Source organism: Catharus ustulatus, chromosome 1 (assembly GCF_009819885.2).
Source record: "Catharus ustulatus isolate bCatUst1 chromosome 1, bCatUst1.pri.v2, whole genome shotgun sequence".
NCBI classification, from domain to species: Eukaryota; Metazoa; Chordata; class Aves; order Passeriformes; family Turdidae; genus Catharus; species Catharus ustulatus.
Window position 1 is genome coordinate 58332032 of NC_046221.1, and position 24432 is coordinate 58356463.

General features: G+C 40.7%; 2 protein-coding genes across 2 annotated transcripts in view; both read left to right on the forward strand.

Annotated features, from left to right (window-relative positions):
• LOC116992913 (golgin subfamily A member 4-like) overlaps positions 1–9150 on the forward strand; it is a 77472-nt gene extending 68322 nt beyond the window's left edge. The window contains 5 exon segments of the mRNA XM_033053036.2: positions 496–571; positions 3190–3293; positions 4975–5061; positions 7481–7544; positions 9029–9150. Of these exon segments, the coding sequence (XP_032908927.1) occupies positions 496–571; positions 3190–3293; positions 4975–5061; positions 7481–7510 (297 nt within the window). The 3' untranslated portion in view covers positions 7511–7544; positions 9029–9150.
• Positions 9151–22101: 12951 nt separating this feature from the next.
• ITGA9 (integrin subunit alpha 9) overlaps positions 22102–24432 on the forward strand; it is a 227338-nt gene continuing 225007 nt past the window's right edge. The window contains exon 1 of the mRNA XM_033077526.1: positions 22102–22340. Coding sequence (XP_032933417.1) covers positions 22174–22340 — 167 coding nt within the window. The 5' untranslated portion in view covers positions 22102–22173. The remainder of the gene's footprint in view (positions 22341–24432) is intronic.

Consider the following 24432-nt stretch of genomic DNA (forward strand, 5'->3'; position numbering starts at 1 on the left):
ACTATTAGCCGCACTTCCGGGTTTCCACCAAAATTTTTGTCAAATTGCTGCGGCTTGTATTCGTGAAATTACTGTATTCCTCTATCCCCTGAGAATAAAAATACCACATGCTTGTGATACTGGTCAGCAAAGCAATTGCACAGTGAAAAAGGGAACAGTGCACTTTATGAAATTCTGGATTTTTTTTTCAAAACTAAAACTTTTTTGGTGTTTAAGTACAATTTTTGTTGTATACTTTTTTATCTGTGCTTATATATAACGTAGAAACATGGATATCTAATATATGCATAACATCTGCTATGGATATTTTTATGTGTGTATACACATGTGCAACATTGTGTTGTTTAAATAACACAGTTTTTAATGTTTTCCTTCCTTAAAAAGCAAATGTATTTTGCTTTTATAAGAGGTGATATGTAGCTGGAAACTGTTTTGGTTGTGCTTATTGTAGCTGCTAGTTAACACCGTTTATCATGTAAACTGTTCTCGATTTAGATTCATGTACTGGAAGACCAGCTGAAACATTATGAGAAAAATATGTATGTCACATCAGTTGGAACACCATATAGAGGTAAGTACACGGTTTTCATCACAATTAAGTTTTTTGTTTGTTAGAAAGATACAGGTTGGTCTAGAAAATCAAATGTCAGTCTTTTTAAAACACTTGTATAATACAACATCCTTGTTTTCTCTTGACTATTATGTTAGAATTGGTGTTTGATTTCAGATGAACAAATCACACAACATTTTGTTTGATGTTTTCTTTTTTATGTCATCCAGTTAAAAGTTCTCTGTATCAGCTCTCTGCAGTGCAGGAGTCAAGAGCACCCAGTAGGCAGGGGCAGAGATGAGCACAGTGACAGCAGTTGGGACAGGAGGTCCCAGGCTGAGCTGGTACACATCCTTTGGGCTCTTGGCAGGAGATGGTAGGGGTCCCAGGGAAGACTGGTCCCAGCCACCCAAGGCCTGTGAGCAGCCCCAGGACCCAGATTATAGTAGACTTGCACTACTCATGTGCTGTCCTTCAGACACTGGTGGTTGGACACTTTGGAGGTGGAGTATTGGGCCAGATGGACCTTCTCTCTGGTGGTGTACTGTTCCTCTCAGACTCCTTTAACATAAGATAGAAAAATGCACAAGGAAATGAACAGGTATTGCTCACCTCCAAAAGATTGCAGCTTTTTAGTTGAGGAGACTGTATGAGACTGAGGGGTCAAGAATTGCGCCTTGCTAATGTTAGAGATGTGGGATTTTGCCATCCTGTGCAGACCCGTCTTAGCTGGATAAACTCAGAAGGCTTTAAAAAACCATGTCATACTTGCTTTTTGCAAATTTGTGCAAATGGTCAAATTATCTCAGGATGATATTTATCTCATATCCCCTCAGGAGGTCCATGCCTCCTTCCCTCAAAGTGACTGAGCCGATGATGACAGATGATTGTGGGTATTCAGTGCCTTCTGCTAGTGCAAGACTGGGAAGAAATGTAATCAAGGATCTCCTCAGCATATACTGCTAGGCAGAGAAGCAGGAAGCATAACATAAATTACAGTAATTTCACGATTCCAAGCTGCACCGTTTTCACTAAAATTTTGCTCCCACCCCACAAATGCGGCTTACACTCAGGGGCAGCTAATATGTGAATAATTTTCTGACATTTCCAACCCTGGAAGTGCAAACCGAGGTGCCGAATGGAGCAACTGCCAGTAAAACCCGGCTTTTCGCGATTGTTACAAATCGATTACTCTGTTGCGCCGCGGGTGGAGCCGGCTCAGTGCCGGCAGCATGGGGAGGAGGGAAGGTGGGGGACTCCCTCCTTCAGGCAGCACAACCCGGGGGAGAGACGGGGGACCCCGTGCTGCCATCCCCGTGGCCTGGGGGGAAGGCGGGGGGCTCCCGTCCTCGCCTACCGCCACCACCGCAGGAGCAGGCAGGCTCCCGTCCCCGCCTGCCGCGGGAGTGGGGGTGCTCCTTCCCCTCCTGCCGCTGTGGGTGCCAGCAGGCTCCATCCCCGCCTGCCGCTGCGGGTGCTGGCGAGCTCCGTGCCCGCCTGCCGCCACGGGGCAGCGCCTGTCCAGGGCGAGCAAGCCCAGCGGCAGCGGCGGCCAACCCCGAGCGGCCCCGCCGAGCGGCAACACCAAGCTGGACCACCTGGCCCTGTCGGCAGCCCTGAGCGGGCCGAGCCCTCACGGCCCAAGCCGAGCCAGTCAACACCCCGATCCCGCAATTCTGTTACTAATTGGCAACTTTGTTGCACGCGGGTCCTCACTGCAAACGACAGAATGGCTTATAATTGGGTGCGGCTTGTGTATGAATAAAGAAAAAAATGTTGCCGACACACAGAGATGCGGCTTATAGTCAGTGTGGCTTGTAATCGTGAAATTACTGTACTTCAGCTGGAAGGGACCAACATCAGTTTTGTAGTCCAGCTGTGTGACCAGTTCAGGGCTGATGAAAAGGTAAAGTATGCCTTTAAGGGCACTCTCCAAATGCCTCTTCAACAGTGGCAAACATGAAGCATCAACCACCTCTCCATGAGGTCTGTTCCAGAGTTTTACACCCTCTTGCTAAAGAAACGTTTCCTCACATCAAGTCTGAGCTCCCTATGATAGATGAAGGTTTCAGCCATTTTCCATGAGTCCTGGCACTTGGTACCAGGGAGAAGAGAGCACCTGCCTATCAGCATCTCCTCAGGAAGCCGTAGAGAGCACTGAGGTCACCCCTTAGCCTCCATCTCTCCAAATTAGACAAATCCAGAGTCCTCAGCTGCTTCTCAGAGGATATGCCTGCCAGCACCTTATCCAGTAGCAGAGGTACCCTCTGCGTATGTTCATGTATCTTCACATCCTTTTTAAGTGGTGGGGCCCTGAACTGCACACAGTACTCAAAGTGAGGGTGCACCAATGCTGAATAGGTTGGGATAATCATCTCTTTTGACCGACTGATGATGCTGTGTTTGATGCACTCCAGGATGAGGTTTGCCCTCTTGGCTGCCAAGGGCACATACACTGATGACTCCTGTTGCACCTCCTGCCAACCAGCACCCCCAAATGTCTTTCTGAAGGGCTGCAGTTGCTCCGTCCCAGGTGCAGAATACAGCATTTGTTCTTGTTCGGTTTCGTGCCATTAGTGAAACTTGGATTCGGATGAGTGACTCTCAGTATAAATATTCTTTTCTTTTTGTTCACACAGATGGAAACGTTCACCATACTGACGTATCCCTGTTTGAGGAACCCACTGAGTTTGAATACTTGAGGAAAGTGCTCTTTGAATATATGATGGGTCGTGAGACAAAGGTATGGAAATTTGCTTACAGGTGATTCAGGTTAAAGTTTAACAGCCTTGCTGTATGGATATGAAGTACCATGTGTTTGTGATTTGTTATACACTGTTTTTTTCTGACATGGGATTCAATAGGCTTTCACATTTTTTTCCAAAGAGACATGATCCATAACTTCAGAACTTCATCAGTCTGCCAAGATGAGTGGTAGGTGGAGGGGATTTTCACATCTTTCACCACTGTATCTATCAAGACGAAAACCTTTATAGGTTTTATGATTGGTGATGATTTAATCAGCAGAAGTCCTGTTGTCAGTCAAACTTAATGTAAAATGAAAGCTCAAATGCACAATATCAGCAAAATTGATCTTTTAATGTAATCTTGACACAAACATGGTAAGTAACAGTTGGATTAAATAAAAGTTTGCTAGTAACTATGTTACCAGCTGAAGATGGTGAAATACCTCTTCAGTAGTTGCTTAAAGATGTTTCATAGTATTCCCAAATCTGTATGCTGTAGATGTTATTGATTCACTCTCTAAAGTAGTGAAAAGCTGTACAGTAGGCTTCTTGATTTCATCTGCTGTTTTTTTTCCAGTCATTAGATGTGTTGCTGGAGGATACTGAGCTTAGTGTCTGCTCTCATCAGGATTATATAATATAATCATAAGTTTATGGATATGTCTTGAGAACTGATCTCATCCTGCTACAGACCGGAAAACTATGAGCAGTGACGATGTGAATGATAAAACTTTTTAAAAGAGTTTTACGTATGTTTGTAGAGTATTACTGTGCTTTCCACCACTGCCCCCAACACTTATTGAGTTAAAAGACCTACATTGTAATTTATCTTTTCAATACAGATACTCCTTTCTTTCAACTTTTTTCTTCCTGGACAAGAAGAGGCATTTTTTAAAATCTAATTTTGTCTTGTAAGATCATTCTGGTGGCCCTTCTCTGTGCATGATGCCCCTTTGTAGTGCAAATATGTATGCCTTGTCTCAAAGGTGATTCAGTAGTGGAATTGTTGGTATCTCAGGACATGCTTCCTTTTTTTTTTTTGAGCAGAGTTTAAAAGCATCTGTTCAAATTATCTTGGATGTATTGCCAATTATGCATCCTAGTAAATGATACTGGAATGCAATCAAGACATTAATGAATGCACCAGTTGTTCTACAGTATTGGAGACATTAGAGAAATGTGGAGGTTGATATGGATCTTAGAGTCAGGAGTTAGTGTAATGACTTGTAATGTGTAACTTACCACATTCTTTGTAAACTGGTTGACCAAGGTGTGTATGTGTCTTTGTTGGGAAGTTTTACTGTCTTGCTCTCCAGTCCAACTTTATTATTTGCCTCTTACTTGGCAGGATATCTGCAACAAGACTGACAGATTGCTTTTTCTAGGCATGCACTTTATCTAGTATGCTGTCTTATTAATGGACTCTATCATTTGAGCGTAGATACATAGAACTTACATTACATGACAGTAGCTGAAGGTTGTAACCATGTGCAAACATTGTTTTCATATAATTCACATCCTGCATATATATACAACGGGAAACAAATAATTACATCTTACTGATCTCACTGTTTTCCATTGACATTCATAAAATATATCCAGTATTATTAAATTAAATTAATTTTAAAATATTATAAAGCATTTTTGTGGATGTATGGTTAACCTGTATTTCTTTAGACCATGGCCAAGGTTATAACAACAGTGCTGAAGTTCCCAGCAGATCAGACTCAGAAGATACTAGAACGAGAAGATGCTCGGCCAATGGTAAGTTATGTAAGTAAATCAAGTTTATGCAAGAGGATTAGGTTTCAAGAATAAGGAATTAGAAATTTTTTTAGTGTCTTCCCTGTGTCCATATTCAAGTGGACTCCTTTACTCCCTCCTTCCCTCTTCTTCAATGGAATATCAAATTCCAGCTCTAGGTTTGAGTTTATAGCAAGAGTGAGAAAAAAAGCAAGCATGTTTTCTTTGCTAGTATTTTTCTTCAGTTAAGGCATGTTTCTGATAGCAATGGGCACAATAGGACCAAAGCAAGTTCAAGCATCACTACTATTCTGTGGATGGATTTTCTAAATTAAAAAAGTAATCTGGCATATTAAATTTATAAAAAAATACATGTAATATATAAAATTCATGCTTCTTCAATTCAGAATTTTTTTTGAGTCACATCAGTTTTTATGAAAAATATATCAAGAAATATTTTTTCAGCCCTGGGATAAAATTTCTGGCAAAACCAACAGACATTTTGCTTGTAGAATAGGAAGTTGATCATCTGAATCACCTGAGATAAGTGTGTTTGAAGTGAGATGTGTACGGTTTTATCTTAAGTGGGCATCCTAACAAGATTGGTGTTTTAATTGGGTTTTGGGGTTTTTTGTGTGAGCCTGCTTTATTTTTGTACAGAAAAAACACAAAAATACGTTAGTTCACCCTGGGTCAGGACAGATCAAAAATAAGAGTCATCAACACTTTGATGGTGTTGTCTTTTTTCCCTGGTTTTTTTGACATTTGCTTAGTATTTACCAGTTGACCTATTTACTAGAAAGGTGAAATTGTTTTTGAGAAACAGATGCAAAAGGAGATAAGATTATTTGAGCATAAGCGTTTCTTTGGTATTACTGTTACTGTTTTATGTATTTGAGCTATAAAATAAAAGATAAAATAAAAACTGCAGCAATAGTCTCCTCTATATTGTATCTGGAATCAATACTGTGATCACTCTCTTTGTGGGACACCTTAGTGAAATACTTAGGAATTAAAGTGAGGGGAAGAATTGCATTCTGTTTCTCTCACTGACCTTGCATATATACTTATTTAGTGCTTGCAAATACAGAATAAAATAAAAATATGAATAATTTTACATTTTACTTGAAGTAGATACATGAGTCTGTTGATTCACTGAAAAAAAGATTTAAAAATACTGTATTTTCATCTTGCAATATCGCATCTGAGAAAAGTGTAAAATACTTCAACATTTTCCTGTACACTGAGTATATTTGAGAGTCTTGCAATCTTAAATATTTTAAATACCTTTAGAAGATAAAGATACTGATTATACTGCACCTCCAGTATCATGTATCCCAAGCATGACTTTTTCTCTCTCTGACGTTAAAATAGAAAGCTGAGACTGTGTTTTGTTTTGTTTTGTTTTGTTTTGTTTTGTTTTGTTTTGGTAAGCCAGAGTAATATTTGGGAAAGATTTTGAGAACAGAGGGATGGGCCTTGTTTTGCAGCCACTGTAGCTTTTTGATGTTTAAACCTGTTCTTCCTACAACAGATGTTCTCAACTACTGATACAAAACAAAAATTTAGCTTGAATTCATCCAACAAATTTTTATCCTTGGTATTAAATTTTGGCTAAAACAACAGTGAGGTTTTTTCGCAGGCTTTGATTTGTTAATGATATTGTTCAAAGAGCTGTTGGGTTTCACATAGCAGTCCCTTCTTGGCTCATATCTAGCCTATGAATTTTTTCCTTTCCAAATCCACAAAGAGATTGAGTTAGACGTCTAAGGAAACTCAAACATTAGAGCATATTACGAAGGAAGAAGCATTTTTTCCTTCCCTTTCAATGTTGCTATATTTGTTTGCTGAAGCACAGATTATTCTGGGGATGGGTCTTCCATAATTCTGTTTAGAACTAAAAAGTTGGAGATATCTTTATAAATTATTCTGTCAAGAAATATGCTTGGGGTTTTTTTGTTTTTATTTATTGGCTGACATGGCACTGATGTTTCTCCATGCTTAATATTGAACTGATGCTGGTATGTGAAATTATCCAATGTTTAGCTCTCAGGAGCAATAAAGTTCTGAACTACAACATAAATGTGCATTTTAAAATAAAGCTTTTAGTTTTTTGCTAAAACATCTCTAAGTAATTTTAATGTCTGAATTATTAACTTATTGTGCTAGTAGAGTAAGTCTGTGGTACTAAGTGTCTGTGAGTAATTTTATACCCTCTTAGTGGGCATGTATTTAAGAAGTGTCTAAAAACTTGTAGCAGTTCCTGGTCAATAAACATATGCTAGATCGATGTAATCTTCAGTAGTTTGGCTTTTGCTGTGTGTTGTGATCTAACTGCAGCTGTCTCATCCATAGATGTCCACAGAGTTCTTATTTGTTAACACTACATAACGCTATTAACAAAATAGTCCAATAAGCTCTTTTCTTCCTGGCTTTGTAGTTTGCCTCACCTCGCAGTGGTATCTTTTGAATATGCCACCAGTCTGTGCTTAGCTAGCATGTGGGTGAGTGAAGTCTAATACATTCTTGTTTTATGTAAAATGAAATCTGTATTATGCAATTAATGATTCTTCTACTGCTTTTTCCTGCCTGCTTTCCTTTGTTAAAAAACTGATTTCGGACGTATATGCATATGTTAATTTTTGTTCTCCTCTTAATCGTGTTTTGCTTTACAAAGCTGAGTTTGAAAATGGTAAATATTGATTCAAAACCAATCTTTTTGGTTGACCCTAATCCTAAGCATAACTTCAAATGTTGATTGAGCCACAAAAATCTCAGTTGTAGAAACAAAATCAGATTTAAAATCAATTAATATGTAATAACGAATTTTATTGCACTTGGCTTTGTTTTGTATTTATTAATTTTCTGAGTTCCTTTTTTGAATAGGCAAATAAATCAGATTTGTGGGAGACATGCTGTACTGCTTGAAATTAGATACTACATGTTGTAAATATGAAAATGAATTCTCTTTTAAAGGATTGATGGATATTCTCTGCAGAGGGATTAGGATACGATTGCATTTAAATGTCAGTACCTTTCTGAATCACAGCTTTGATTTGATGTGAGAGAAGCTAAAGCAGAGAGATGATGGAGAACATTTAGGGGAGCTTTATGCTCTCAGTTTGTGTCTTCAAGTTTTATTAAACTACTTTAATTACTAGTCTGCAATGCTAGTTTTAGTGTTACAAGAACGGAAGAGCTGACATAGGTCTAAAGATGCAGGTTGCATCAGACTAGCCTAGCTAAACAAGCAACACGCAAATAATAATTGGATGAGGGAGGCCTGGGATATGGAAGTACAAAGGAAAAAACTTTCTGCACTGGCTGATAAAAATTATAATTTGAGTCACTAGTGGTGCATGATATTTAATAAACTCTGCAGACGAATTCTATAGGATATGGTCGGTTCAAATGGTCGGTTTCAATTTTTTTTCTTCTTTTTCAACTGGAAAACGTTGCACAGTTGCCAGGAGTTGATTCAGTGCATGCGTAGCAGTCGCTATCTCTTGGCTGAAATGCCGTTGTTGGCCTGCATCACTGCCAGAGCAAAATTAATTGACTTAAGCTATTGCGATTGCCAGTTACCACAGTGCAGTTGACAGGTTATCTTCCTCTCCTGCAGACATGCAAACACAGCCTTCAACACAAAATAATACCTCTTTCAAAGGAAAAAAATTGTTTCTCTAACAGTCATGGTTTCTACTTTGTGTTCTTTTCCATCTTTGAATACTATAGTGAATGCACTTTATTGCACTTAAAATGCAGTAGAGTTTGGACTGTTTGCCAACACCTTATGTTGTTTTCACCAGTTTCTCAACTGTTTTGCAGGTACTGGAATGGAATTGCTTGCTCAAATAATTTGGCAGTTTGACTTACTTGAAATTCTTCTGTCTCCTAATTGTATTAATAAACAATGCAATTATTTTAATATTAAGAGCTTCTCAATATGTAACATTTGATAATTTCTTTTAACTTTCCATTCTTCTAGTTGTGGCTACGACCATCTTGAAGATTTTGTGATGAGAATGTCTCATGACATTGCTGCTTAGAAATATGCTTATATCTCTGTTGCTTCTTGAGAAGGGACAAGAAGAAAAGCTATTATTCAAAGTCACAAACAGAACAGCAAGAACCAAAACTCAGCACCACTTTTGGACTGTGAATATAATCAAAACTGCCTTGGCAGAAATGCTAATCAGGGGTTATTTGGTTATTTCTCTTCTATTGAATACTGTCTTCTATTTTGTGTTAAAGGTTATTTTTTTAAAGGAGAGAAAAGACTTTATTCTAGGAAAGAATTGTCTGCTACTGTATATCTATACAGGTTTTACTGGGTGTTTTTTAAAAGTTGAAATAAATGATTTGTTTCTTCTATTTATTATTTTTATTTTTGATTGAATTGTGCAATACATTTTTGATGGATAGCGATTGAGGTGATTTTTCTGATGAACTAGGCACTCTTGTTGACTATTCTCTCCTGATTTGATCTAGATTGTTTGCTAGAAGGTCACTTCTATATGCTTTTACCTACAATAAATCCAAATTGCCGTACCTCGTTTGTTTACTCCTAGCTTTTGTACTTACGTTTTCTGGACAAAAGATGTGTTCCTGTAAATTGTAAATAATTACTACATAACTGTATCATAAGCTGATCTGCGACTGTTGACAGCACTAATATGAATAGAGCTGAGATGAAATAAAGTTTATTTACTGTATAATTTTGGAACATCTTTGGTATGATTTTTCTTTTAAAGGACACGAGTTTTGTTCTTACTCCTGTTGAAGACATTGTTAGCTGAGATATTTTCAGGCTGAAATCACTCTTGTAAGGACAGCTATCCAAGTACATTATTAAACTGTAAGAAGTCAATGGAGACATTCAAGTTTCCAAGGGGTCACAACCCGCAAAACAGAAACATGATGAGTTGAAAATTTAGCATGAGAATGTAGCGGATAGAGGAGCTTGATTTGTAAAAGTTCTAAATTATCATCGAATCACAGTCTGGATTGGGTTTGAAGGGACCTTAAAGATCATCTAGTTCCAATCCCCCTCCCATGGGCAGAGATGCCTTTCACTAGATGAGGTTGCTCAGAGCCCTTCTCCAGCTTGGCCTTGGATGCTTCTGGGGATGGAACATTTGCAGCTTTTCTGGGCAGCCTGTTCCAGTGCCTCACCATGGTCACAGTAAAGAGTTTCTGCCTAACATCTAAATCTATCCTCTTTCAGTTTAGAACCATTCCTTTTTATCCTGTCACTATCTGCCTGTTGAAAAACTTGTTCTGAAAGGCTGCAATGAGATCTTGGAGCATTTTCTCCAGACTAACAACCCCCACTGTCTCAGCCTGCCTTCATAATGGAGCTGCTCCAGCCCACTGAGCACCTTTGTGGCCTTCTCTGGACCCATTCCAACAGGTCCATGTTTTTTTCTTGTACTGAGGACCTCAGATCTGGGCACAGCACTGCAGGTGAGGTCTAATGAGAGCAGAGTAGAAGGGGACAATCACTTACCTCAACCTGTTGGCCAGTCCTCTTTTGCTGCAGCCCAGGATATCATTGGTCTTCTGGGCTGTTGAGTGCACATGACCAGATCATGACCAGCTTTTCATTCACCAGCACCCCCAAGTTGCTCTCCAGAGAACTATTCTCAATGAGTTGTTCTCCCAGTGTTCTCCCAGTCTGGACTCACTGATGTTGCTCCTGACCAAGGTTGTAGGACTTTGTAATTAGACTTGTTAAATCTCATGAGATTCTTATGGGCCCACTTCCCAAGTTTGTCCAGGGGCCTCTGCATGGCATCCCTTCGTTGTGCCAACTGCACCACTCAGTTTTGTGTCATCTTCAAACTTGCTGAGGGTGCACTCAATCCCATTGTCTGTGTCACAATGATAAAGATGTTAAAGAGCACCAGTCCCAAGACAGAGCCCTGATGGACAATTGTCATCACTGACCTTGGTCTGGACTGAGCCATTGACCACAACTTTTAGGCTGTGTCCATCCAGGCATTTCCTTATCCACTGAATAATCCACCCTACATACCCATGTCTTTCCAATTTGGAGATAAGGATGTCACGTGAGACCATGTCAAAGGCTTTATAGATGTCTAGATAGATGACACTGGTTGGTCTTGGCAGTCATTCCATCATAGAAGTCCACCATGATGAAAAATCATGTATTTTTGTTCTTTTGAATAATTCCTGTGTGGTCTTTTTGGCATGTAAGTTGTGGTCCTCTGAAATGATACGCAAGTATGCATAAATTTAACCTCTAGTTACTATGATATCTAACATCTGTAAATGTATGTTAGTTTGGCAGTATAGTTTAGGGTGATCAGTCCCCCATGAATGTAATTTTTAACAAGTATTTGGGGGGCAGCAGTTGCAACATATGAATGAGATACCATCCCAGTCTTGGTATAACCAGAAGCATTTATTGAAAGTGTATATGGCTCTTATAACATTTTCACTATCAGGTTAGAGTAGTGCGAGCTGGATAGCCAACAGTATAACTGTTTGTATGACTGCTAACCAATAATACACGTTATCAAGTCCCTAATAGTAACATCAGCCTTTTTTCCTTAAAATAAGTAAGTAATTTCACAATTATAAGCCGCACCATTTTGACTAAAGTTTTGGTCTGTACCCGGAAGTGCGGCTTGTAGTCTGGAGTGGCTTATATGTGAACGATGTTTAGAAATTTTCCAACTTGGAAGTGAGAGCCCGCAGCAGCCCCGAGCCAAGCCAGAACCCGTGCAGCCCCGGCGGCGAGGTGGCGCTGCCGATCTGAGCCCGTGATAGTTCTCTGTATTTTTTCAGTGTTTTCAGTCTTGTGCAGCTGCGTGGCTCCCTGCCCACCTGCCCGCATGGCTGCCCGGCTCTCCATCTGCCCCCGTGGCTGCCCAGCTCTCCAGCCACCTGGCTCCCCACCTGCACGGCTCCCCGCCTGCTCGCGCAGCTGCCCGGCAGCCCAGCTGGGTGGCTATTTAAAGGCAATGCGGATTCATTGGAAATGCTTGTAAAATGACCAGACTATTGTTTGTATCTTTTTCCACTTGTTAATAAAACTTGCAGGGTACGCTGCTGCAGCTATTGTCTGTATCTTTTTTCACTTGGAAATAATGTTTCCAAGGTTGGCACCTGCCAGTAAACCAGGTGATCTCTGGATTCTGTTACTAATTGGCAACTTTGTGAAAGTTCGATGTGAATGAAAGTGTGGCTTATAATCAGCTGCGGCTTATATATTGACGAAGACCTAAACTGAATTGCTGACACCTGGACATGCGGCTTATAATCAGGTGCGGCTTGTAATAGTGAAATTACTGTACTTATATGACGATTTCTTCTGCACACTACTGTGCTTCTGCTACCTATTATGTTTTAGAAACTTTGTTACATCTCTCCTGTCTTGACTCAATAGCATTCTTTGTTCTTTTATTAGAAGTTCCCTTTGTTTTCTTACTCCAAAGTAGCGGGGGTTTTTTTCCCCCCCAGGTGCACTGGGGTTCACCTTTTTTGGTTATCTGCGGGAAAAGGGGAAAAAAAAAGCTGAGTTTATTTGCGTAGTCTTTTATTCTAGTGAAACTAGAAGTAAAACAGTTTTAGCAATCCAAGGCCTACTGTGGCCACTAGCAGTCTAAAGAATGTGTCTTGTTTTAAATTGTTGTTTAAGGTTTAAAGGGACATGAGTTGCTTTTGGTAGTTAAGTACCAAGAGTTACATCTTTATTTCCCACTGTCTCGTGTCTGGCAAAACTTGAAGTTTTATGCTGCTTTATCATTAGTAGCTTCTGGGAGGTTTAGGGGAAAGGGGTTAAACTCTTATCAAACATCAAATGTATCATTTTTTTTAAAGATCCAATATTCTTTGCGTTTCCAATGTAAGCCCTTCTCTATCCTTCTGTTGTGTAGCAGAAAGGCATCCTTCAGACTGTCAGAGCAGCAGCCTCTACTGAACTTGACATGAGTGTCAAGTGTTTGGCTCTGAAAAAGCCTATTTCTCTCATAGCTGGCTGAGGATTTGTGGGATTTTGCTGTTGCTATCATTACAGCAGTATAAAACAGAGATCTGAGTTTCAGTTTTCAATGTAAGCTATATGTTGTCTTAGGTTTTGGGAACTTCACTGCAGAGATCTATTGCTTTGACAGCAAGTATTACTGTCCTCTCTTACAGTTCTCTTGTCCTCACAAATAGGTTATTTTCATATTTTCCAGTTTTGTTCTTTTCCCTTTCCATGAAAGAAACTAGTTATGAACTGTACTTTGTCAAGAATGACCTAAGTGCAGTGGAACAAATTGAAATAGTCTGTTTAACATTCATACAACATCGGATGGCCTAAATAATATTTTTCCCTTAAGTAACCTAAATAAAGAATTCAAAAGGGATTATAGAGTGTTTTTAAAAAAACTAAATTTGGGTAACCACCACCCAAATTCACATTTTGAAAAAGTTTAATGTTTGGGGTGTCTTTTCATATGTATATATATATATATATACTCCTTAGCAAACACTTATATTCTCTAAAATAATGGGAACGTGTGCTAAGTATCACATTTTTTTCAGGCTGAAGTTATAACTGCTTCTAGATTTTCTTAGAAGTAAATATGTAAATAAGGGATTGCTTTAGATAAAGTTAAAACGAAAGCATGAAATTGGGTTTGAGTAATGTTTTTTTTATTGTTGCAGTGTCAAATGGTGCTAGTAGTGCCAATCAAAGATTGGGCTGCCTTTTTAGCAAAGGTTAGAGGATGTTAAACTTGTTCAGACACGATTGTTAAAAGATGCATCTACAAGAGAATGTATTTGAATCATGTTATGTTGAACCATGCCTTAGTCTTAATGTACAATATGTATGATATTTGTAATGTTATGAACTTATATGCATGCGCACAGCAAATGTGTAGGTCTATTTACAAAGATAAGACTTAAAATGCTTATTGAGCATCCTCTAGTGCTCTAAGGATTAAACATCATTGATTTAGATGAAAAATACCAGGGATTTTATTAATGTATTATTTCAGTGCCTAGGTTGATACTTATTTGCAACATACTGTTTCAAACTTTTTATAAACATCTGTAAATCCATCCAACTTTTTTAACAGGGAGAAGATGAAGTGACTTTCAATGAGCTGCTAGACAGCGCAAGTATGCTGTTTGTTTTATACAAAATGGGGAGATTGAACATAAGTAGCAAATGCATGAAGTCAACAGCTTATTTTTAAGTTGAGGGTAGGAGTGTGTATGATTTTAGGGAAGCTGTAATTAACATTTACTTTAGATAAGCTCTAATATTGGCTAAAAATAAAAGTCGATTTAGGTATATTTGTAGACGTTATTAATCGGGATCCTGATGGTTTTCAGAAAACCTTTTGTGGCAGCAGTAGTGGTATACTGTAGTTAGGGACTCAAATAAATGCAGTATATCTTATTTGTCACTGTTGTCAACTAATTGTGAGTGTAGTTTGTTTAATGTATTACACTGGGATGCCTGGACTGATTTGTCATGTGTCAGGGAAGGCAGGGCAATTAACATCTTAACTGATTTCATGTGCTTTGTGACCAGCCAAGCCAGGCTGGTCCCACTTTTGTTTGTGATGTTGCTGAGGACAGAAGCATGGCTTGCTTTTACCTGGGACATGCAGGTCTCTAGGCACTCAGAAGGAGGCTGGGGAAGCATAATATACTCTTAATTTTTCCAAAGGTTCTACTTTTCTTTGAAATTGGAGTTGTGACTGAGCTTAGATTTTTTTTACTTTTGATGGAGGAGTCTATATCAAAAAAGTCTCACAGCTTGGGCACAACAGTTGCTGTTTCCATTTTGGATGACATCTAACCTTGCTAGTACCACCTGGTTGGTCTAGGAGTGTGTAACTTTGTTTTGATAGAGTGATGCTATGAGCAACTTGTTAGAAATCAGAGAGTGAACCATGGAACTGTCACATCGACCTCCAAATTTGTTGTATTTTCTTGATAGTCTATGGGATGGCAGGATTGTTACTGTTGAATTCCTCACAGAATCTCTCTTACAGCAGGGCCAGTCGCTGAGGTATGTGAATAATGTTGCTCATAAACAAGAGAGCTTGCTGTGTTATCACACCTGCTGTGCTTCTCTCTTTATGTTATTTGTAGTGAATATCACTCTGGGGAATGCAAATTCTTTCTATTAAGTCCACTGATTTAAATTTAATTACACTTGCCAAAAATTCTGTCCTGGGGAGGGGGGGCAGTGTTTGAAGGGTTCATTTTGTTTGGCTTTTTTTTTTCTTTTTTTGCTGTTTATTTTTCTAAAATCACGGACATCAAACAATATCCTTCTTGCTATCCAGATGCTCAGATTCAGTGTTTTCCATATTATTAAGCTGGATAACTGTGCTGCTTCTGGCATATCTCAGGCCAATAGCAAGTCCTATGGAGTCCTGCAGAATCCCACAGTTTATTTTTCTGAACTCTCTGTAGGTGCAATATACACCAAATTGAGCCATGGCATAGCAGAGAATTTACAAATATCTGGATCACAGAAGGGTCTATGTATTCCAGATTATTTGCTTAAAGCTCAAGCTTTGAGCTCACACACACAACTTCGAAAAGTATCTTCTCTTGTAGAGAATAGTTTGGATCTCTCAAAGATCATAAATAGGTTATTGTTTGCATGAACTTTTCATACAAAGAGTGTACGATAGCTAGCATGTGGAATAATAAACATTGAATGGCTGAATAATGGGTAACAGATGTGCCAAGAATGCCAAGTAAGATATTTGAAAGCTGTGGTGTGAAGTGGACCTTTCAACAAGTGACCAAAGCTTGTGTGACCACTAGGATCTCAGCCTAAGACGTTTAAAAATACGGGGTAAATCAGAAAGAGAAGATACCACTTCAATGTCTAAATCAGTGAGATTTAATATTGTGTACAAAAATGGTGGCTCAGAGGATCCATTTTGGGGTGAATATTCCATGACTTTCTTGTATCTAGTACATGTTTCCCAGTTGTGATTTTTCTTCTGATGTAGTCAAATGAGAAAAATGAGATAAAACGCACTTGTATTTGGTTTAAAAATTCTAAACAGTCTGGCTTCATTACATGAGTATGAAAATGCAGGGATCTGGACTAAAGAAAAAAAAAACCCCCAAACTAAATAACAGAAATTTATCTGATGGATTTATGTTTCATTTACTTGGCTCAGATAAATTCCTTCAGTTACTGGTATACAGAATATGATAAATGTTTTATAAATATGATGCATTTATGGCACAATTTGAGTATAAAGCAGACTGAAATAAACCCCAGTACTGAAACTGTCCATTGTTTAAGTGGAGTATTAATGAATAGTTTTCAAGAGAATAGAAAAAGGGCTGGAACACTGAGACTGGATTGCTGCTGAAATAGTACAATTTAAGAAAAGAAATTCCTTAAATACCTATGAAGTCACAATTGATTGAAAATTGATCTGAAAATTGTCTTTCCACTGTATACTTTTAACTCTTTTTATGAGAAGATGGTTTTTAATTAAATCATCAGCTTCTGTACTTTCCAAGATTTGCAATGGCTTAGTCAGCTGGCATCTAGTCACTAGCAGTGCACCCCAGGGATCGGTATAGTGCCCAGTCCTCTTTAGTATCTTTATTAATAGAACTAGCTGAGGGGATTGAATCTACTAACAGCAGATTCATAGACACCAGGTTGTGTTGGAGTGTTGGTCTGCTGAAGGGTAGAAAGTCTCTGCAGAGGATTCTGGACAGGCTGGATAGATTGTCTGAGACTAATTGGATGAAGTTCAACAAGACCAAGTGTCAGATCTTGCACTTTGGCCACAATAACCCCAGGCAGTGCTACAGGATGGGAACAGAGTGGCTGGAAGGCTGCCTGGTGGGAAAGGACCTGGGGGTGCTGGTCAACAGCAGCTGAATGTGAGCCAGTGTGTGCCCAGGTGGCCAGAAAGGCCAATGGAATCCTGGCCTGTATCACCAATAGTGTGGCCAGCAGGAGCAGGGAAGCTCAGCACGGCTGAGGCAGCACCTCAAGTGCTGTGTCTAGTTCTGGGCCCTTCAATTAAAGAAGGATGTTGAAGTAGTGAAATCAGTCCAGAGGAGGGCAATGAAGCAGGTGAAGGGTCTGGAACACAAGTCCTGTGAAGAACGGCTGAGGGAACTGGGATTGTTTAGCCTGGAGAAAAGGAGGCTCATGGGTAACCTTATTGCTCTTTGCAGCCAGACAACAAGAGACAGGATGAGAGGACATAGTCCTACGTACTGCCAGGAGAGGCTTAGTTTGGACATTTAGAAGAAATTCTTCACAGAAAAGGTGATTAGATACTGGAATGGGTTGCCCAGGAAGTGGTAGAGTCACCATCCCTGGAGGTGTTTGAGGAAAGACTGGGTATAGTACTCATGGCCATGGTCTACTTGGCAAGGTAGTGTTCAGTCATAGGCTGGACTTGATGATCTCAGAAGTCTTTTCCAACCTAATGCATTCTGTGAGTCTGTCTGCAGGTGAAACTTCTAGGATTCTCAATCTGTTTGGAAAATCCTAGTACAGGTCTATAAAAAAAAGGTAGGAAACAGTTGTTGAAGAGCTAACAACAGCAAATAACAGTACCAGCAAGAGAATGATTTTCCTTCTTACCTATTTACTCCCGCTGGAGAGCTCCTACAGACAAATGGAAGAACAGACTAGCAGGAATTAAATTTATATATTATGTGAGATAAGCATAGGCACCTCACTCAGTTTTTCAGCAGCCTGAGGGTTAAACCTCCTAAGTGCAGGATCAGTAGCGCCCAGACATAAACTTGACCTGAACATGTTATCCAACCAAAGTAATTAGTCTTGCATTTTATGCAGAAATTGAGGGTGACATCTCCTTAATTAAATGGGAATACTGTAGAAAGGTATGGTTTGTACAACAGCAATCTAGATCTTGCCTCAAAGTCTAGATGCTGGAAGCGTTGTCTGACAGACTGAAATCATACTAGTAGAAATGTAGTCAGTTCCTCTCAGTGTGGCTGTAGTAATTGACAGGCTAGTTCTCTGGTAGGCAAGTGAGAGTTTCCTCTTTATCCAAAATACCTTATATGTCTAGTATTCTATGTATATATGTAAATATTTTGGTATTTTATGGTTACTCCTTTAATGTGTTTCTTACAAAGGAGCACCCCTCTCTCTGACAGCTTCAACAGTGATGAGGCCTTGAAAAGAAGAATTCTTTTCCACTGTCATTGCAGTGCAATGAAAGGTGGCAGCACTTCTCTCTCCTTGCATGGGGGAGGCAAGCACAATCTATCTTTAAAATGAAGCCACAGTGGAAGAAGAATTGAAGAGGATGTTCTTTACCTGGTAGGCAAGAAGAGCTATGAGAAGTGTCTGGAAAACATCTAAGTTTGTTCTCCTGAACTCTTTTCAGCTGAGTCTGTAGGTGGGTTAGATCAGAGAGTTCTGTGGGAACTGACTGAAAATAAACTGCAGTGTTATCATTAGGACCTGATTTATAAACAGAGTTATCAATCTCCTTGTATTGAGAACTTGCCAGAGAAATATGAAGAATACACGGGAACAATCAGCAAGGCTCACCACTGCAATGGGAAGCCTTGACCACAAGTTCAGTTAAAACCTCCTTAATACTGAGCATGTACTGACATAAATTTATGAATAATGATGGGGAGAGGCAGCAGCCTTTGTATTAATGAGATTATGGGATGCCTTTCCATTGTTACCATGTCCTTGCTGATGGATGCCAGGGCGGGAGAAGGAGGTATCATCCCATCCCCACTAAGCAGCACATCCTCTTCCCACCTGTGGCTAAGAGTAAACAGGAGAGACCTAGGGGCCAGGTAGAGAAATCCACACCCAAAAAGTTCACCATCAGTACAGGAACAAATTTAAATTTACATATACACATATATGTATATAAATCGCCTTAGAAGTGCCATTTCAGGAGGAGAAGCTTCCAGGAGGACAACTTATCTATTAATACTCACTCTTGATGAATGGAGTCTGTACACAACTGCATTTTTAAGCAATGAAGACATGGCGCATTTGTTTTAATTTTCTTTTTTTTCCCCTCAGTCATAACATTATAGCATTGGACTTTTTTTTTAATAAGCTCTACTATTAATTAAAAGGTATTGTCAAGGGTGCTGCTTCACTGTTGATTCTCAATTTACAGATAATGTTTCTAATTTATAAACTAATCTGGAGACTGAGTCTTGCCAAAATACAGTGTTTAATTAATATAGGTAGGTGTAAAGTACAAATTAGCCCCATGGCACAAGTATGGAGCTTCTCTAGATGATACAAACATCAAGGCTCACACAGTGAGAATAGAGATATAGAAGTCCTTATTATAGCTATTCCTGGTTTGAATGGTTCCTTCACAAAGGGTTTGCGCCAGGATTTTTGTTCAGTGCGGAGGGAATTCTGTGGTATATGATTTAATGCACTATTCTGTGTTCTCACCCCTTAGTTTTACCATCATATTCATTCAACTGTACATTACCATTATCCTTGTCGCTGCAGTTGGATGTCCCATTGCTTTCATAAATGGTGTGCCAGAATTTTATCAGCTAAATCTACACCACTGAGACATGCAGTTTCTGTTTCTGTTTCCCATTGGATTAAATATTGTGAAATGACTTCAGTATTTGGATGTTCAATGAAAGAAAAAAAAGGATGGAAGCACCATATTCCTAGCCTTTCCCTGGATACTCTTCCTTGCAAAGAATGGAGAGCTGACATTTTTATGGTCTCACACAATTTTGTATGTATCACTTCTAGTTGAAATAAGTCCTCCCAAGAGCACTCTACAACATGAAAGACAAGTCTTCCGTTCACCTCATCTTGTTGCTTTGCTTCCCTCCTCCCTCTGGAGAAGGATGAACCCATTGCTCTCTCTAGCATATCATCCACATTTCCTTTAACTTGTTTTGAGAGCTGCCTGAGCACTATTTAGTGCCCAGATAATTAATTGAAAACCCCCAGCCCTTTCTTGCTTCAGAAGGCAGAGATGTGGCTTTGTAGTGCTAATGGGATTGTGTGTCATTTGTGAAATTTGCTTAATTGGGGCGTATTGACTTTCTGCCTAAATCAGATTACTTTTATCCATATTGATTGTACAGTCATAAAATCCCTGTGAAAATCTTTCTATTAAATGTTACAAGTCTCCCTGCTAATATGACAATAAATGCCCTGCTGTTTTTGCTTGCTGCACCAATAAACAAATCAATTCTTGCAGTTGGATTATACACTTAAAGGCTGAAGTTACCGATAATGTGACTTTTCCTCTTTATTTGCGAGCATCGTGCCACTCTGATTTGACTGGAAAATTTTCACTTCTCCATAATTCTGGTCATAGTTAGATGAAAGAAGACTCACACTACTCCAACCTTTTCACAAACCACCTTGAACAAGAACACTAAATAATTACATCACTAAGCTTCACACAGCTAATATAAAACACCTAGGTGACTGGAAACATCCATTCCTCTACTGATTTTTTTCACCACCAAATTCTGTAATTATTACTTCCTTATTTAACCTGTCCCTAAAAATGTCTATGCTAATGTTGCTGTTCAGAAACTGCCATTTTTGATGTTAACTGTGATGCTATAAGTTTGCTTTCTGGCATCACTGTCAACATCAAAAATGGCAATTTCTAAACAGCAACATATATGTGTGGCATCAGAGCACTTGCTCTGAGGATGATGCTCAAAAGCAATGACTGCGATCAAACTTCTTCCCGATGAGGATGCTCCCTTGCAGAAACAGGCTATGCTTTTGAAAAAACCACATGGATATCATGAAACAGCTTGCCCTAGAATTGCCTCCCCACTAAACACAAACCCTGATGCAAACCCTTTGCAGAAAAACAATTCCTCTTTCACCAAGAACTTCCTTCACTGAAAGAAGATTCAAACCTACAAGAGTGCATTTCCATGATGACTTTCCAAGAGCCTCAACATGCAGCACTCTTCCCTGCAGATCACTGGTGTCATCAGAAGCAAACTAACCATCATGTGCGTATGCAAGAGGTACTGGACCTGGCTGCAAATCTCCAGTGACCTGCAACAGGTGGCAGTTCCTGCTGTATCAGAGTTCCTGGCCCCTCTGTTCTTGTGTTTCCCAGGACTTTGCTTCTCCTGGTGCACCTTCATATGGATGAGGGGTGTACATGGAATTAAATAGTCAAAGCCAAGGCTAACAGAAACATATGAAAGTCACAATTATCTGTGAGAAACTATCCTCTGAGATTCTGGGCTTGATCCTCAAGAAGGATCTAAACACATGAATCCTGAGCACTAAAATATATCGCTTCTTACTTTAATAAAAGGATGGGCTTTGTGGGTCCAAGGATTTTCTAGCACCTAACTCCCCTCTCCTTCTCCTACAGAGTGATGATCACCCTTATCCTCCGGAGTGGACTATCTTCTTGCCTTTGCTCTTGCTCATCGATCAGTGCATGTTTGACTGATTATTTTTGCTCTCAGATGGTCAAACTTTTCAAGTATTAGAACAATTATTTTCAGCTTTTACCTAGCCACGAAGGTTGCTGCTTCTTTTTCAGACCTGAAGTACTTCTGCTGGAAAACATTGGTCTGATTTTTTCACCCGAAGTATTTTCATTTCTGCTGCCCTGAAAAAACACACCGCCTCTCTTCATGACTTCGCTTTTCCCAAGAAAATCTCCCGTGCGTTTCGGTATGGTGCAAATCAGATCTTTCTTCTGTCACTCCCGAAGCGTCCCTCTCCCCGTGTCGAACTCAAGCAGGGCTGATAGCCTCAAACTAACGGAAGTCAGGACTGATTCCTCCGTGTCTTTCTGCCCTGAACTTTGCGATTTCCCTCTTCCCCCTCCGGGCGCCGACCGGGGGAAGGGCTGAGCGAGAACAGGAGTAGGTGGAAAAAGTGGAAGAAAGGCGTAGCAGCCGGGCAGTTTGGTGGAAGGGAGGGACGCGGCGGGAGGAGCCGAGCACGGCGCGTTCGGGGCCGCCAGGGGGCGCGGCGGGGCCGGGCCGGACCGGGCCGGGGCGGGCACAAAAGCGCCGCGCCCGCGCTCGCCGCCTTGGAGTCGGCGGCGGGGGCATCGTGGGCTCGGCGGGCCGGGGCTTAACGCTGAGCGGCGCCGACACGGGCAGCCCTCTCGGACTCGCAGGATGCCGGCGGCGCGGCGGTGCGGAGCGCGGCTGCTGTGGACGCTGCTATGGGTGGCCGTGGTGCGCTCCTACAACGTGGACGTGGGTCGCCCCGTGGTTTTCCGCGGTCCCAACGGGTCCTTCTTTGGGTACTCGGTGCTGCAGCACTACCACGACAGCACGCGGTGGTGAGTATCTCGGGGGGCGGCGGGGATGCGGGCCAGGAGGGATACCCCATCCTATCCCATCCTGTGCTCATCCCTCCTGGCCGGCAGCCGCACCTCCCGCAGCGGGCGGCAGGACCGCAGCCCTCTCGCAAGGGCGGCGGGGGAGCGCCTCCGCCCCGGCTGCGGGGCCTCTCCGCGCTCCGTCCGGCTCCCGGGGTCCGAGCTGTGGGCTCCAAGCCCCTGGTGCCAGAGGGATTTCCCTGGTGCGAGCAGGGGGCCCCGCGCTGGGAGGTGTTTTAGCGCGAGGATATCCTTTCTGGGCGCTCAGCATTGTGACATAATTGTCCTCAAGCGCTGGCTGGCCCGCGGCTGATGTCCGGACGCTGTGCTCGATCCCCCTTCCTCGCCGAGAATGTTTAGCAGCTCACCGTCTCGGCTGGGTACGAAAAAGCGGGTACGAGAGATGATGGTTTTTGCTGTGTTAATGGGAAACGTGTCTAACATTTACATTTCTAACATTTATCGCTGGGTAACCTCCAGCGGGAGCAGCACGCTCCGCGGAGCTGAACTCCCCGCACTCTGCCTGGAGAGGGTCAAAATTCCTGCGGAGGCTGAAGAGACGCTTCCAAATCGTAGAGGAAATGTCTGTGTAACTTTAAAAAAAATATAAAAAAGGAGGTCGAAGACAGAAAGTTTATCTACATCCAAAAAATTTGTGGAACTGGCAAGCTTCTTGTTTTCCCGTTGATTGAAAAGAGCCTTAGACCGCAGTCTCTCTGTTGTCTGGTTTAGAGGCTCTTTGTTAGAATTAATAGTGATTTCTCTTAATTGGACTTAGCTGGTGTCATCCGGTGCACTTCTAATGTGAGTAGGAGCCACTGCTGCCAGTAAGCATCCACAAAGCATGTATTTATCTTTTTATACTTAGATATTCAGCTATCGATGTTGGAACTTTGGTGCACTGTGGTTTAAATAAATGTATTCATTCTGTTCTTTAAAAATGAATTTCTTTCACACCGTTTAGTTCACAAATAGTTCTATGCTCTGCCTTTCTCCATGGTGGCTTTCATGGAGCATTCATTTTTCAGGACTGGCAAGAAGATTTCATAGAGGAAAATTACCCTGAGAGAAGAAAAGATCTCAGTTTAAAGCAGTGCTTAAGTTAGGTCAGGAGTCAATGAAGGCTGCAGAGGCTGAAAGGAACTTGTATTCAACACAAGTGTCTGGGGATTCACAATGGTGTGAATGAAATGCTGATCTAGTGCAGTGTGGTGGGACAAAAGTGGTAGAATTTGTTGCTTCTTATGTAGGTAACTGTCATTCTGATTGGTAATATGAATTACCTTCAGATAGCACCTACTGGTGTGGTATTTTTAGAAGGGAAGGTGGTCTAGGGAGGGGTCTCGCAGATATCCCCAGTTCATTTAGAAACATGCTGGACTTTAAGTGTTGGGCATCTGTCAGAAGGCAGGGATCTGTTAAAAGTCTGGTGCTCAAAATTAAAATCTCTGGTTATGTAAACTCCATTTTTTCTTTTTTTTTTTTAAATTTTTTAATGGAGCTGATTCATGGTGCCTTCACTGTGGCTCCCTGAAGAAATTAAAAACCAAACCAACATCTGAGATTATTAAATATTTTAAAATAAAAAAGTTGTTTGGCCCTACACCCAGAAGGGTTAACAGCAGCTTAATATGGTCAGCATCAGCAGGGTCAGAAATCATGAGGGTGGGATTGTTACCACTGATGGGAAAGTTCCTCTTTTCATTGTGAGACCAGGAAGTTTGCTTTTATTGGTACTTCAAAATCCTGTTCCCAACAAACACTGGGATAACAAGTTGGGAGAAGAGTATTTTTACACTCCTCTTGATTCTAGTGTGGTACGTGCAGTTGTGCATGTAATGTGTGTGCATCCTAAAGATTAATAATGAATGTCTCAAAAGTAAATGCAACCTGCCTTCTCCCAGTTTTTTGAAGAAGCTCCTCTTAAAAGTCATGGTTATTGTTTGGTTTTGTGTGTCAAGTTTTTTTTTTTTTCTTTTTTGTTTTGACACATACCCAAGGAAGAGATAGGATTTCGGTTTTCTCATGTCCATTGGGTCTGTACTCTGCAATG